Source organism: Puma concolor, chromosome E2, assembly GCF_028749965.1.
Source record: "Puma concolor isolate L17-30 chromosome E2, mPumCon1.1.hap2, whole genome shotgun sequence".
NCBI classification, from domain to species: domain Eukaryota; kingdom Metazoa; phylum Chordata; class Mammalia; order Carnivora; family Felidae; genus Puma; species Puma concolor.
The window spans coordinates 49,538,079-49,552,509 of NC_141681.1; the positions used below are offsets into that span (position 1 = coordinate 49,538,079).

The following is a 14,431-nucleotide window of genomic DNA, read 5'->3' on the forward strand; positions in this document are numbered from 1 at the left end:
ACCTGGCTGAAGTCGGACGCTTAACCGACTGCACCACCCAGGCGCCCCTCCAGACTTTTAACAGAGACACATGGGGGTAATACCTCGCTCCAGGGGCTGGCCTAGGAGCCTGGGGTGGGGAGATCAGCAGAGGTTCCCAGCCTTGAGTGCATGGCAGGATCCTCAGGCAGCCAAAACTCACTTCCATCCAAGGATCAATTTTTCCACCATTTTTTTGTTTAAACATTTTAATGATTTTAAAGTATAGCCAACTCAACTTATTTTCTATCTCCAGCAAACCAACAGTATTTTCTGAATAACAGCGCAGATTTGAAAGTAGATACCATTCCTATTCAGAAAAGTATTCCAATTGAATGTGTTTTACTTTAACCTTTTAAATTTTAGGATATTCAAATGGATGCAAATAAATACACACAAAAACAAAAGAGATCTGGGACCACTGAACCCTGAGGCTTTCCTGGTAGGGTAAAGGAGACAAGTGCAGGCCCTAGAGGGACAAGCACCAGCCTAGCAAGCACTGTAGTGGGAGCTCGCTGCTTGCTAGGTGACCTGGGTGACCGGGGCGAGGTCCACTGTGAGCCTTTCTTTGCTCCTCCGTGAAATGAGGCACAAGAGTACCTGCCTCATGAGGTTGTTGTAGGGACTTCGCGCACCGGTTTGTGCCAAGCTCCCAGCCCAAACCTGACACACAGTAGGTGCTCCTAGAAGAGCCCAGCACCCCTGACAGGCTGTGCCCTGTGACTCTGGCCAGTAGTTCTGTTCCAGTGACCCCCCCCCCCCCCCCGGGTCACAGAGCCCTTATGCAGTCATTCTTATATCATCTCACATTGTGCCTTCATGGATTTATAAAGACAAAAACTAAAATAAAATAGAAACCTGAAAAATGCAGGGTCCCGGCCCTAGGGGCAAGCAGCATGGAGATCCTCAAATTAATGGAGTTGAGGCCAAGGTGTGGCATACCACGCGGGTCGAAACGCACCTCGGCATCATCTGGGCACTTGCTAGCCTGTCCATTCAAAAGGAAGGGGTAAAACTAAAGGACGTGAAGGAATTGTGGGGAGCAGATCTACACGGCTACAGGTGCGGGATCCCTGGGAACTGAACAGGCTCCCAAGACTCTCTTTAGCTCCTCGTGAACACGGCCTCCTTTCACGTCATGTGGGCCTGCTCACTACTCTATTTTGATCTGCTCACGGCCTCCACGTTGAGTGGCTCTAACAAGTTGGCTGGGCCTCACGCTGGGGTCAGGGAGGTGGTTGGAACCAGGCACCAGGCCTAGTAATAAAACATGATACAGCATGACCTCCCAGCGGGGAGCAGTACCTCATCCCACTGAGTCTTTACTGCCTCCTAGTAGGTCAAGACTATTTTTGCTCTTTTTTTTAAGTTTATTTATTTTGAGAGAGAGAGAGAGTGAGAAAGGAGAGAGAGAGAGAGAATCTGATCTGCTATCAGTGCAGAGCCCCACATGGGGCTCGATCTCACCAACCGTGTGATCATGACCTGAGCCAAAACCAAGAGTCAGTCACTTAACTGACTGAGCCACCCAGGCACCCTACAGGCGAGGACTATTTTTATTGCCTCTTTGTACAGAAGAGGAAACTGAGGCTCCCAGAGGTAAACTGACTTGCATTTAACCTTCCCAGTCACCACACACACCTCCACCTCCACAACCACGTGACTCCTTTCACCTCCCCCTTGGAGTTGCAGCTTGGGGCGTCTGGGGCTCCCTACCCATCCCCAAGGAGGGAGTGTGGGGGAACACTAGGCCTCCACTGCCCTAGGATGCGGCTCCTCCTCCAGAGGCCGCTGCCCTTCCTGTGATCTTCCCTGCCAGCCACTCACACACGCAGCCCACAGAGCCGGGCTGATACGCGTGGCCCCGCTGGCCACCTGACCCTGCCCCTCTTGCAGAACCAATGCGGCGCAGTGTGTCTGAGGCAGCACTGGCCCAGCCCGAGGGCCCGCTGGGCACGGACTCCTTCAAGAGCCTGACACTACATGACCTGAGCCTAAAGGGCAACTCTGACACATCGGGCAGCCCTGACCTGTCACTGTCTGCAGAGACACTGGGCCCCTCCATGCCCTCCAATGTCAACTTCTTACCTGGCCCTGATGTACGCAAAGACGCTAAAGCACCAGGTGAGCTGAGGGCCAAGGACAGAGGCCAGGGCGTGCTTGCCAACTTCCCTGAGGGTTTCCACCCCAGGCGCGCCAGCCAGGGCCCCACTCGGATGCCCATCTACTCCTCACCCATCGTCAAGAACCCCTTCATGTCGCCGCTGCTGGCACCTGACAGCATGCTACAGAGCCTGCCGCCCGTGCACATTGTGGTGAGCGCCACATAGGGACTGTGTGCCCGGTGGGGGGGAGAGGGGGCTGGCAGGTGGGTGCAGGAGCACTCGGGGAGGAGAGACCTGGGAGGGGAGCAGGGAAGAGGGGCAGGTGTGCGCAGGTGCACCTGGGGAGGAGAGACCGGGAGCAGCGGGAGGGGAAAAGTAAGCTGCCTGACATCTGAAGGGAGAGGTGTGCCACCAGGAGGGCATGCCTGACGACGGGAGGGCTGAAAGGGAGTCAAGGCTGCCATTCCTTCGCGATCTTGTGGAGCGCCTAGGGGCAGCTGAGTAAGGGGAAGAGAGGGGGTGTCTCTAGGGGAAGGGAGAAGCTGGGCAGCAGCTCATTCTCCCATTCCCCGCCTCCCTCCCTTCTCCTGGCTCCTCCCCTCATTCCTCTGCCCCTTGCTGTGCCCCACAGGCGTGCGCGCTGGACCCCATGCTGGACGACTCGGTCATGTTCGCGCGGCGGCTGCGCGGCCTGGGCAAGCCCGTGACCCTGTGCGTGGTGGAGGACCTGCCGCACGGCTTCCTGAGCCTGGCGGCGCTGTGCCGGGAAACGCGGCAGGCCGCGGCGCTGTGCGTGGAACGCATCCGTCTCATCCTCACTCAGCCCGCCGCGCCCGCCGCACCCACCGCGCCCGCCGCACCCACCGAGCCGCGGGTCTGAGCCAGAGCCGGCCGCGCGGGAAGATAGGGTTGCGGGGGGCGACACTAAAGGCCTCTTGTTTCCATCTAAGCCGGCCTCCGTGGTGAATACCCCCCTCCCCCCCCCCCCCCCCCCCCCCGTTAGGCGGCGGGGACCCCCGCGAGGGGCTTCTGGCCCATTCGGCCCTCCCTCCGGGTGGGGGGTGGGCGGGAGGGGCAGGCTGTGCCTTAAGGTGGGGGGACGGCTGGGGGGGGGAGAGGGGAGGCGGGGCCGCAAGCTGAGACCCTGGCCAGGGGGGCGGGGGAGGGGGCACACAAACCAGTCTCCGTAGACAGCCAGAGCTGCACTCCATCATTGCCTTCTACTGCTGCTGTGACCGACGCAGGGCGGGGGCCTGGCCCTACCTCGCCCGTCGGTTTGGTTTTGTTCCTTTGTAAATAAAAATGTATTTAATTAGTTTGGCCTCTTGCAAATAGTGGGGTGTCGCCCACCAGGGGGCAGCATCAGATGCTGCTGCTGGGAACCGAGAAACCTGGCCGTAGAAAGCTGGGTACCCAACGTCTGGGTCCTGAGGAAGGGCCTGGATTCGCGGGTGCAGAGGGATTGGACGCTCTAAGCACGGACCCACCTCCCCTTCAGACTTAGTCCAGGTGGTGTGCCAGAGGGCTCTGGGTTCTCAGTGACTCCCCTTTACAAACCCTGTCTCAGCACCCACCACAAAAAGAAAACCCAAACTCCCTAGAGAACTGCAGCAAATAGAACAGGATACCAGAAACAAACCAGTCATCCCCAAAACTGGAAGCCCAAGCCCTGCCCAGCTATGACAGTCACTCAGTCCCTCAACTAAGACCCTGAGGCCTTGTCCTTTAGTAGGCCCTAGCTTTGGAACAGAAGTGATGTCTATCCAGGGCCTGCCCTCAAGGGACTCAGGGAGGGTAGGCAGAGAAACGCAGACACAGGCTGTCAAGTCCACACAGGCTCCATCTGTGGTAGACAAGGAGGGCTTTCAGAGAAGAGGTGATTTGACCTTGACCTTAAAGGGTGAGCACAAGTTTGCTATGCAGAAGAATCATGCAAAGTTATGAGAGCCAAGGGGCAGTTACCAAAGCCTCTGCCTGGCCAGAAGGTTGGGTGCAAAGTAGGGAGTGGCCTGAGAGGCTCGGGGTTGTCAGCAAGAGCAGATCTTTGAAGGGCCTGGGGTGCAATCTGGACTAACTGGAGGGCAACAGAAGTCACAAAAGGGCTTTGAGCAAGGGAGGGACAGGATCAGCTAAGGCATTGAAAGAGCCTGCTGGGACATTGGGGGATGGACTAAAAAGGACAAGACTGGGATCCTGGAGGCAGAGGAGGCTGAGGACAAGGAAGAAAAGGCACGAGCTGGGGCAGAGGCCATGAGAGTAGGGAGTAGGAGTAAGAGCCATAACTGAGGCTGAAAAGGACTTATTGAGGGTAGAACGGATGTTACAAGAGAGCAAGGGGATGAAGATGGCACTTGGACCTAGCCAGGGAGCAGATGGACAGTAAAACTGTGTCTTTACTGGGAAGAGGCTCAGGTATGTACAAGGGGAGTGGGGGAGGGGGGCGGGTACTGAGAGCTGTTTTGCACAAGGAGAGATCAAAAGGTCTTTGTGCGACAATTGGTGGGGGGGGACATCCAGGAGGCAGCAGGAGGCAGGAGAGCGGGCTGGGTGCTCCCTTCTGGCGGGAACTGAGGAACTAGAACCTTGCTGGGAAGAGTGGTAGGTGGGATGAGCAGAGGGCCAGGACAGAGAGAGCCCTGATGAGCATGGTCCCCAGTAAAGGGGTAGGCAATAAAAGGTGAGTCCTGGAGGTTCTAAGGAGCAGCCAGAAAGGAAAGAGGCTAACCAGGAAACAGGATGTATAGTGAAGGGGATTTGGGGTGGGAGGGAGTGGTCTGAGTCAGATGAGGATGGAAGTATCATCATGCCTCAGCAGGGAGGAGGGTCCTTGGTGACCTTGTCCAGAGCAAGGCCATGGGATGTAGGCAGCCAGACATGGAGGGCTCAGGAGGGAGTGGAAGGTAAGAGAGTCAGCCAGTGGGTACCATAAGTCTTCAGCTGTAAAAGGGATGAGAAGTAATTCAAGGGAGCTTGATATAGGTGTGTGTGTGTGTGTGTGTGTGTGTGTGTGTGTGTGTGTATTTAGAGATGATAGAACATGTTTTTAATGCTTCCAGGTAAGGAAGGAAGGAAGGAAGGAAGGAAGGAAGGAAGGAAGGAAGGAAGGAAGGAAGGAAGAGAGGGAGAGAGGGAGAGACTGAAAATGCAGAAGCACACACACAAAAAATTTCCTAAGAGGATGGGCACAGGGGGACCCTAACTTCGGAGGCCCTCATTCATCCAGTAAGTGACTTCTATGATGGGGGAGAGAGCCATAGCCCAGAGTTCTCCCTGAAGGTCCTGTTCCCCCTGCTGAGCTCACAGGACCCCTTGTTCATCTCTCCCAAAACAGCCTTCCACCCACCAACCTGCTCTTGTTTCCTGTCCCCATGTCAGAAATGGCTCCATCGTCCCCCTGTATACCCCAGGTCAGAACTCTGGTTCTTGTCCTGGACACCCCCTTGTCCCATAGCCCATCAAGCCCCATATTCTGTAGTTTCTGCCTCCTGAATCTTGACCTTATGCCTTCAGCCTCTGGCCTCATCCTCTCCTGCCTAGGTCCCTGCCCAAGCCACCTTGTGGGCTACTGGCTTCCAATCTCCTTTCTCCATTTCTGGCTCCAGCTCTGACCTGGTCTTCCCCTGCTCTAAATCCTTCCATGGCTCCCCACTACCACCCCACCCCAGGACAAAGTCTAAGCTGCTGAGGTTAGCCTTCTTCATCCGCTTCCAGTCTTACAGTTACCCCACCACAACATGGACCTGACAGGCCTTCTTCTTGGGCACCTACACATAGTAATACTCCTGCATGCCTCCCTTTCTTTGCTTGTGCTGCAACACCCTCCCACACGCCCTTCACCTTTGCTTGACACTTCCTGTTCCTCCAAGATCCAGTGCCAATGTCCCCTCCTCTGGAAACCTCTTCCGGATCCAGCAAAGCCAAAAAAGACGCCTGGACTCTCCCACCTCTGGCACATCCTGCCCATCAACGTGTCTGTCCTCCCATCTGACAGGGGATCCTTGAGGGCAGGGCCTGGGCCTGACTCATCTTGGTCACCACCATCGCCCAGCATAAGGCCCGGCACCCTGGAAACCTCAGGAAGTGTTTAAGTAATAGGTGGCTGAGTGTGTGATGAGCGAGTGAGTGAGTGGCAATAGGAGGAAACTGGAAATCAGTGGGAGAATGACGGCAGGAAAGACACACGGATGCGTGTGCCGGACGGGTAGGAGCAGATGAGAATCAGGTTTAGGGTGTGAGGAATGGAACGGAGAGATGAATGGGGCTGTGCATCCCGGACTCAGTTTCTCCAACAAGGCAAAATGCACGGTGAGGCAAAATGCCAGCTAAGCTGCCCCTTCCGCTTCGAACCCCACAAAGCCTCCCCGTTTCCCTTCCGAACTATGTCCAGAACCCCAATACTGGGCGTGCTGGAAAGGGCTTACCGACTGGACACGCCGAACCTGTTTCCCTCGTGAGCAGTTCCAGCCTCTGCGGTGCGCCGTGGGAATCCCACCCCGCAGCGGCCCGTCCTATTGGCAGACTGGCAGAGACTCGCAGAGACTGGCGTCTCCCAGAGCCTATCGCTGTCCGACTTAGTCTGTGGGCCCCGCCTGCCGCGGAACGTGCCTTGAGTGGCCCAGGGAGGTAGAAGGCGAAGCGTCTAATGGCTGGAGGATGGTGATTGACGTCAAGGAGGGCTTATCACAGCTAGCGTCCTTCAAGTCAGGCCCGCCTCGGGAGAAAAAACGCAGAGGGGTGGTAGCTGAGGGCGTGGTGGATTGCAAAAGGGCCCAGAATGTGCTTTCTGGCCACGTGCACCGGCGTCTGAGGGAGGAAGGTCTGAAGAACCTAGACTTCTGAATGGTTGAATCTTGAGGGAGGAGGGAGCTGGGAACCTGAAAGGTCGGGGTGTAGGGACGGGTACTCCCAAAGAGTCACCGGCCTGCCCAGGGATGACAGATTTGGGGTTCAGGATCTTACGTGGCTATCTATGGGATTGGAGCCAGGCCTTGTCCCCAGGCAAGAGTTGTGGGTCTTGAAGTAGGGCTTAGAAGAGAGATGAAGAGGAGGAGGCTTAGGGGAAGCTCTGGCCTCAATAGGGCTTTTCCACATCCCCTAAAAGGGAACCCAGAGTGGGAGGAGACACATGGAGACGAGGAGAAAAACATAGATACCAAGAGAGATTAAAATATTGAAAACAATAATTATAATAGAGCTCTCTTGTATGGGGTTCACTGTGACTCCGGTTCTATGCAAAGCATTTTATATAATTATCTCCTGTCTTTCTCGTTACAGTTCTAAGAGATCAGATTATTATTACTATAATCCCCATTTTACAAGTGAGAAAATTGATGCCCAGTGAGGAGGAATCAAGATGCAGATGTAAAGAAGCAGGAGAGACACAAAACACACATGGAGATTAATAGACAAAGAGATAAAAGACAGGCCCACAGAGATTAGAAAAGGTAGACAGCAAACAAAGGAGAGGGGCTAAGAGCAAGGATTCCTGAGGGGAGGGGGTGGGGGCTGGGGCCTAGGACTCCTAGGTTCTGGGATTGGAAGGACCAAGGACTAGGACTTTCAGGCATTTCCTCTCCTGATTCCAAAATACCAGACTTGTCTAACCCTTCTCACTGTGGGCGTTGGGCCCAGTTGGGGTCAAAAATAGTGATTAGGAAGGGGCAGGTGTGTCATTATCCTATTAGGAGAGGATAAGAAAATGATTCATGGGGGTGCCCCCAGTCTGGGAGGGGACTTTCCCCCCATGGCCTCTGTTCTTTCATCTGGACAGATGAGGCCTCAGGAAGGACAGGGGAGGGGCAGGGTCCTCTCAGTCCCTCTCCATCACTGTGTCTCCATCACTCAGAACTGTCACTAAGCCCACCGTGGACACAGGTGGGCCACCCTGGGGCCAACAGCTTTCTTGGTAGGTCTTCATCTCTCTGGCTCTCTCTGCTTTCCCTCAGACCTTGAACCAATGCCCACCAGAGGTCTTGGCACATTGCAGGAGCTCAGCGAATGCCCCTCGAATGGATGGACAAACATCTCTCTGTGCAGCTCTTCCGCTGTCCCCATCCTGGCCATCTCTATCCCCATCATATTTCTCAGCCTCTCCCTGGCCTCACCCATCTCCTCTCACCTTCCCTTTCACATAGGCATTTCTTCGGAGGCCACTGAGCCCTCCCGCCCATCCCTAATAAGAAGAAACTGAGGCTCATTTTGGGAGGAGTCACCCTCCCAGGGTCACCTGTGGGACATGGAAAGGAATAGCTGGAAGAGGGGTTCTCAACACCCCAAATACAGACACGGACACATCCTGGCACCTCAGAGTCAGAAATGCAAGATCACACCAAACATGTGCCCTCAATACCTGCTCAGTGTGACCTTCATTTGCACCCACACAGTCAGAGAATCACAGGCACCACGCAGAGTCACCTACAAACACAAACATAAACGTAAGCACACAATCAATCACCCTTACTGACAACACAGAAATATTCTATTTCACATGCAAAACAGACACCCCAGGTATGCAGTTACACGCCCATCCAGCCACTGAGAGGCCACTCACTCAGTCCCTACCAGGCCCACGAGCAGATGCAGACGTGGTTTCATTTCCTACTCCGTGACTCCAGTATCTCCAGAGACTAGAACAGCACCTCACCATCATCACCAGCATAAACACAAAATGCTTCCTGTGTGCGAGGCACAATTCTAAGCGCTTTGCACGAGTTAACTCGTCCAGTCCTCTCAACCACTTTATTTGCAACAGCTCATTTTGCAGATGGACAAATGGAGGTCCCGGGAAGCTTAGTGATTTGCTGAAGGCAGGAAGAGGCTGTCAGAATTTGAACTCGGGTTTTCTGGCTCTAGAATCCATCACACAACCCATTCAATAAAGAACTCCTGCCTTCATCCAGTCAGGATTGGAGAACCATGACAACTGACCACACCTGAACAAGATGGACAGTGGGTAGAATCGTAGAAGGACAATACAGACACACAAATAGAAAAGACCCCCTCACGTGTCACGCCCCAGAGCACACTGAGACATCGTCACAACCCCCAAAGACACACAACACCCAGAAAGAGAGGCACACGCCACACCCAAACCCAGACACCGTGTCCCACCCTGAACTCCACTGAGTCCCTCCCGTTCTGCTCCCAGCCCCCTGGGCTGGCCCTCGAGGAAGCAGCAGGAATAGGATGGGAAGAGGGGGCAACCTCACTTGTCCGCTCTGCCTGACTGGTTCCTCCAGGGCCATGGATGGCATCACCCGCCTTATGAAACCCACATTGGGCAACTGGACCCAGACCTGACCTGGTCGCTTGGATGCTGGAGAGAAAGGGGCTGGGAGCCTGGACTCCTGGGCTCTGAGGGAATAGGGGCTTGGTGCCCCCAATATGGACTTTAGGGGAGAACAAGAGGGGAACCGGAACCTGGACTCTCAGGTCCTGAGGAGGGAGGGCTGGGTGCCTGGGATCCTGGGTTCTGGAAAAAGAAGGGCCAGGGACTTGGATTCCTCTCCTCTGTCTTTGAAGGCAGGGTTCCAGATTTAGCAGATAAAAATACAGGACACCCAGTTGAATGTGAATTTCAGATGAACAACAAATACCTTTTCTAGTATAAGTATATCCCAAATATTGCATGGAACATACTTATGCTAAAAAAAAAAATTCTTGTTGTTGTTTGCCTGAAATTCAAATTTAACTGAGTGTCCTATATTTTTCTGGTGACTCCATTGAGGGGATGAGTGCCAGGTCCCTGGAGACCACCATGGTCTCTCGTCAGCCCCCAGGCCTCTGTTCCTGCTCCCACCCTCCTCCTCACCCCTAAACAGGCCACCTCACAACTTCCCCACCCGATTTCCTCATCTTAGTGAGTTGCTGTCTAATTGCAGCCCCCACGCTGTGTCAGAGTGGAAGAGGAGACTTGAGGACAACTCAGGTTGTCATCCTGGGAGGCCTGGGGTCCTCAGAGATGACTGCCCCTGAATCACCTGCAGCCCATGGTCTGGACAGTTGGGGGATGGGGCCCTCTGGCTGCCTCCTTGCGGGGGGGCCTGAAGATGGAAAGAGACACAGAGATGGGAGGCAGAGACCCTGGGATGAGGGCAAGAGACACAGAGCTTGGGGAAGCAGAGACTCAGAGGTAGGGAGACAGAACCAGGGAAACTTGGAAACAGATTTGCAGAGATGAGGAAAGGGAGATCCAGAGCTGACGAAACAAAGATGCAGAGATGGAGGCGCAAGGACAATAGACCAGAGGTGGAGAGATGTTCCCCAGACAGTCAGCCTCCTGGACCAAGTGATGGACACATACCAGCAAAATGCTGAGTGCCGCCCATAAGTCTGGGGACAAGGACAGCAAGCCACCTGGGTGGTGCTGGGAGACCAAGGCTTGGGTCCTGGCACGTTGAATCAGGAGGTGAGGGAAAAGCTGGGATCCCAGGCGGACAGGGTGATCCACTTGCCATCACTCCATACCCATTCCCAGTGGGGTGACAACACCACCTTCTTTGGAGGTGACACCCCAATTTTCCAGTGCCTCCTACATTTTTTGGGTGACACCCGTGCTGGAAACCCCACCCAGCTCTAATGCTGTTTCCCTCACTGAGTCACTTCCAACCACGCCAGGCCTGTTGGGGGCAGACTTTGGTGACTCAGGCATCCAGGTCCCTCGCTCTTTCACCCCTCAGGAGCCCAGCAGCCAAAAATGCCAGGACCCCTGCACACCCCTGTGGTTTAGCCTAACCCAAGAGTCTGCACCCCCAGCCCTCCTCCCTCAGACCCAGAATCTGAGCCCCTCTCTGTCCTCTGTTAGGGGCCTGGATGAAGACCCCCCCCCATCTGCTCTGTTAGTTACCCCAGTGTCCTGGGTCACATCCATCTCTTTCTGGAACCACATCTTCTCAGTTCCCAGCCTCCTCCCTTCCCAATTTGAAGGTGGGGTGAGTTGTGTTTATTTACTTTAGTTTCAGCATGAGTCACCCCCAAAACACACTGCTCCCCCCATGTGCATGGTGGCCCCGAATGGGGGGACAATGCCCCCTCTTCCAGGAAAGTGGGAACCTCACTGAGGATGACAGCAGAAGCCCCCACGGCACTCTCCCGCATCCCCATCCCCTCCTCCACCTCCCTGCCCCTCCACCCCTCCACCTCTGTGCCTCCCTCTGAATCTGACTCCCCTTTGCCTGTTTCTCCACAGATCTATGTCCTTCTTTGTCTCCGCATCTCTCTCTCCATCGCTCTGTCTTTATCTCTCATCATCTCTCTGAGTCTCCTTCTCTCTCCCATCTAGGCCTCCCCTTCTGTCTCTGTGTCCCCCATTCCCTCCCTGTCCCTCTGTCCTCCCTGCCTGTGGGTCTCTGTACTGTGGCCCCTTGCACCTCCCCTCTGCCTTCTCTCCCTACCCCCCTCATCTGTCTCTCCCTCTCTGCCCTCTCCCCTTCCAGCACCCCTGGCCCCCTTCCTGATTTCCTAGGTCCCGCAAGAGCTTGAGGGGGAAGTGGGGGGATGGGGGATGGAGAGGGAGGGAGGGGAAGTTCCTGGGGGGGGGGGGGTGGGGGAAGAGGGTCAGCCAGACCGGCTTGGCTCCCTGGGCACCTCTGTCAGAGCCCCGCCCAGGGCCACGTGGCCCGCCCCAATATAAGCAGCTACCAACCTGAGACTGAGAACTCAGTGTCCAGGTCACCCACACCTGTCTGCCTCATCGCCATCGCTGTCCTACAGGTATGAGCATCTGCCCACAGCCCTCTGCTCTGTTCTCTCTCTCCACTCCACTGACGTCTCTGTCTCTTTGCATACCTCTGACCGTCTCTGTGGACATTGCTGTCTTTCTCCATGCCCTCGGTGTCCACCTTCTCAGTGTGAGTGGTGCCGGGTTGAATTTGGAAGCCCTGGGGCCCAGCACCCTTTCTACTCACCCCTTTGGTCTGGGCCATCAGATGTGAGGTTTTTCTCTTGACCTGTGTGAGCCTCAGTGTTCCGTCTGTGAAATGGGCTTGCAGAGAAGTCAAAGCGCTAAGCAGGTGTGAGTGTTACTGGCGGCATCTCGATGGGCACCTGGCTCTGATCTCTTTCCCCCCTTGTCTCTGACTCTGCCTGTCTCTATTTCTTGGCCTCTCTCTCCAGCTCTCCCTCTGGTATGAGGAAGGTCCTCTGGGGTCTGTCGGGCAGCTGTACAGAGACGGGCGAGTTTCTCGCCCCTCCCCATACATCCCTACTCCATGTTTCTCCTAGCTGGCAGGCTGACTTGGCCTCTTTCTCCCCAGCTCCCTTCCCCCTGAACACCCAGCCCCCAGTGCCCCTACTCCGTGCCTGCCCCTCCCCCAGTATCCAGCCTCCCTTGGACAGATTCGGCCACTGTCACCGCCGCTACCTCTGCCGCCCCCAACGCCACCTTCCCAGGGCCGGCAAGATGCAGTTTGAGATGCACGACAACGTGAAAGGCAAAGGTGGGATCACTGGATGAACCAGCAACCCTTCCAGTCCCGGAACCCGGCAGCTTCCCTCCCCTGGGCACCCTGGCTTCGAAGACAGATGGCGCCTGATCGCACCCCAGAGGCCCCTGGAAATGCAGGAACCCAGCACCCCAGGCCCAGACGTGGAGGAGGCAACACCACTTCTCAGCCCCACCCAGATGTGGCACCCACCCTTCCCCAGACGTGCATGAGTTCCCCACCCACAGCTCAACCAGATGTGCAGGAGGCAGTGGCAACGGGGACAAACTGGGGTGTCAGTGCCCAAATGTAGCAGAGAGGACGGGGGAGGTGCAGTGGTGTCCCCTCCGCGGGCGGCCTGGTGGCCCCGCCCAGACTGCCCGGCAGAGGAAGGGGCTCTGGGGGCAGGGATGTGGGGAGAGGCTGGCAGCCTCCCGCTCACTCCGGCCCGCTACCTTCCTTCGCAGCCATGTCCTACCCAGTGACCAGCCAGCCCCAGTGTGCCAGCAGCTGCTACCAGACCCAGCTCAGTGACTGGCACACCGGACTCACAGACTGCTGCAACGACATGCCTGTCTGTGAGTGCCTGCAGCTCCCTCCAGGAGAGGGGGAAGGTCACCTCCAACCCCTTCCCCGGCCCTACTAACCCCACTCCCGCTCCCTTCCTTGGACCCCGAATTCCCACACTCTAAACCTCACCCCTAACTCCCACCTCCGACACTCCCTAGGATCCTAACCTCACACCTTCCAGCTTCCCCTCGACCCTCAACCCCTTGCACCCTCAACTTTCCTTGTTGCGGCCCCAGCTCCCTCTCCAAACCCTATCTCCCAACCTCTAAACCACTCCCGCTGGGTCCCCGGATCCCCTCTGGGACCCTCCATTTGGCGGATTTGGCGCCGCGGACCATCAGCCTCGCCTCTCCCCGAGGCGGAGGGGGCCGGGGCGCCCGGTGGGCCCCCGCTCTGACTGCCCCGCGCCCGCCCCAGGTCTGTGCGGCACTTTCGCCCCTCTGTGCCTCGCCTGCCGCATCTCGGACGACTTCGGGGAGTGCTGCTGCGCGCCCTACCTGCCCGGAGGCCTGCACTCCCTGCGCACCGGCATGCGGGAGCGCTACCACATCCAGGTGCGCGCGGGGGGGGGGGGGGGGGGCGCGGAGCAGGGGGCTGGGGGACGGGCCTCCTGGGACCCTGGCGGGGCTCCTAACCTCTCTCTCCCACCCTCTAGGGCTCTGTCGGGCACGACTGGGCGGCCCTCACCTTTTGTTTGCCCTGCGCCCTCTGTCAGATGGCGCGGGAACTGAAGATCCGGGAGTAAGGAAGCCCCCCATCCCTCCTCCTTTTCCACCTGTCGCGCTGGGCCTCCTCTGCCCCTCCGCCCTATCCCGCTACCAGAAATACACCCACAATAAAAACCTGAAAACCAACTCCGCCTACATTATTTGTGTCCCAGGGAAGGAATCTGGGTGGAGGAGGTTTGGTGAGGGGTGTGGGGACACAGGGAAGATGCCTAGGTGTGGAAGGAGGAGTTCCAGAGTCAGATCCTTGCCCCCCACCCCACCTGCTGCGTGTGACATTGGCAAGTCTTACCCCTCTAAACGAGTGGTTCATTAACAAAGTGAAACCACTAACCCCTTCAGCTGCCCAACTGAAGTTGTGTGCGGATCCTTAAAATAAGCAAAACCAGAAAAAGCTGCCTTGGTAGAGGTTACACGCCCAAAGGAAAAAATTGGGAGACCCACCCCGCCTTCAAGTCAATACGTATGGATTCTTGGCCTATATACAATTCTAACATAACAGATATGGAGTTCCGGGCAGGGGAAGGGGGGGGGGGGGCGGGACTTTGTCTCCAAAGCACAGAACTGCCCGGTTTCGGGCTCTCTAGAGCTG

General features: G+C 56.4%; 2 protein-coding genes and 1 long non-coding RNA gene across 12 annotated transcripts in view; 2 read left to right on the plus strand and 1 right to left on the minus strand.

Moving 5' to 3' along the window:
• The window catches only part of LIPE (lipase E, hormone sensitive type), an 18,794-nt gene extending 15,356 nt beyond the window's left edge, over window positions 1-3,438 (plus strand). For all 7 annotated transcript variants that reach the window (XM_086689847.1, XM_086689853.1, XM_086689851.1 and 4 more), the window contains exons 9-10: window positions 1,915-2,333; window positions 2,755-3,438. In XM_086689847.1, coding sequence (XP_086545973.1) covers window positions 1,915-2,333; window positions 2,755-3,003 — 668 coding nt within the window. In that variant the 3' untranslated portion in view covers window positions 3,004-3,438. The remainder of the gene's footprint in view (window positions 1-1,914; window positions 2,334-2,754) is intronic.
• LOC147573628 (uncharacterized) overlaps window positions 1-14,262 on the minus strand; it is a 17,685-nt gene extending 3,423 nt beyond the window's left edge. Inside the window, exons 1-3 of the long non-coding RNA XR_015244892.1 lie at window positions 12,029-14,262; window positions 6,545-6,834; window positions 3,302-3,411 (exon numbers count right to left, since the gene is read on the minus strand). This is a non-coding gene — a long non-coding RNA (uncharacterized LOC147573628). The remainder of the gene's footprint in view (window positions 1-3,301; window positions 3,412-6,544; window positions 6,835-12,028) is intronic.
• Window positions 11,705-13,968, plus strand: CNFN (cornifelin). 4 transcript variants are annotated; one of them, XM_086689881.1, is made up of 5 exons: window positions 11,761-11,834; window positions 12,377-12,559; window positions 13,012-13,122; window positions 13,532-13,668; window positions 13,770-13,968. In XM_086689881.1, the coding sequence occupies exons 2-5, from the start codon at window positions 12,523-12,525 to the stop codon at window positions 13,857-13,859; spliced, it is 375 nt and encodes a 124-aa protein (XP_086546007.1). In that variant the 5' UTR covers window positions 11,761-11,834; window positions 12,377-12,522; the 3' UTR covers window positions 13,860-13,968. The 4 variants fall into 4 exon arrangements, with proteins under 4 accessions (XP_086546011.1, XP_086546007.1, XP_086546009.1 ...); XM_086689883.1 differs by having other exon boundaries at window positions 11,770-11,834; window positions 12,513-12,559; XM_086689882.1 differs by having other exon boundaries at window positions 11,775-11,834; window positions 12,438-12,559.
• Window positions 14,263-14,431: the final 169 nt, after the last annotated feature.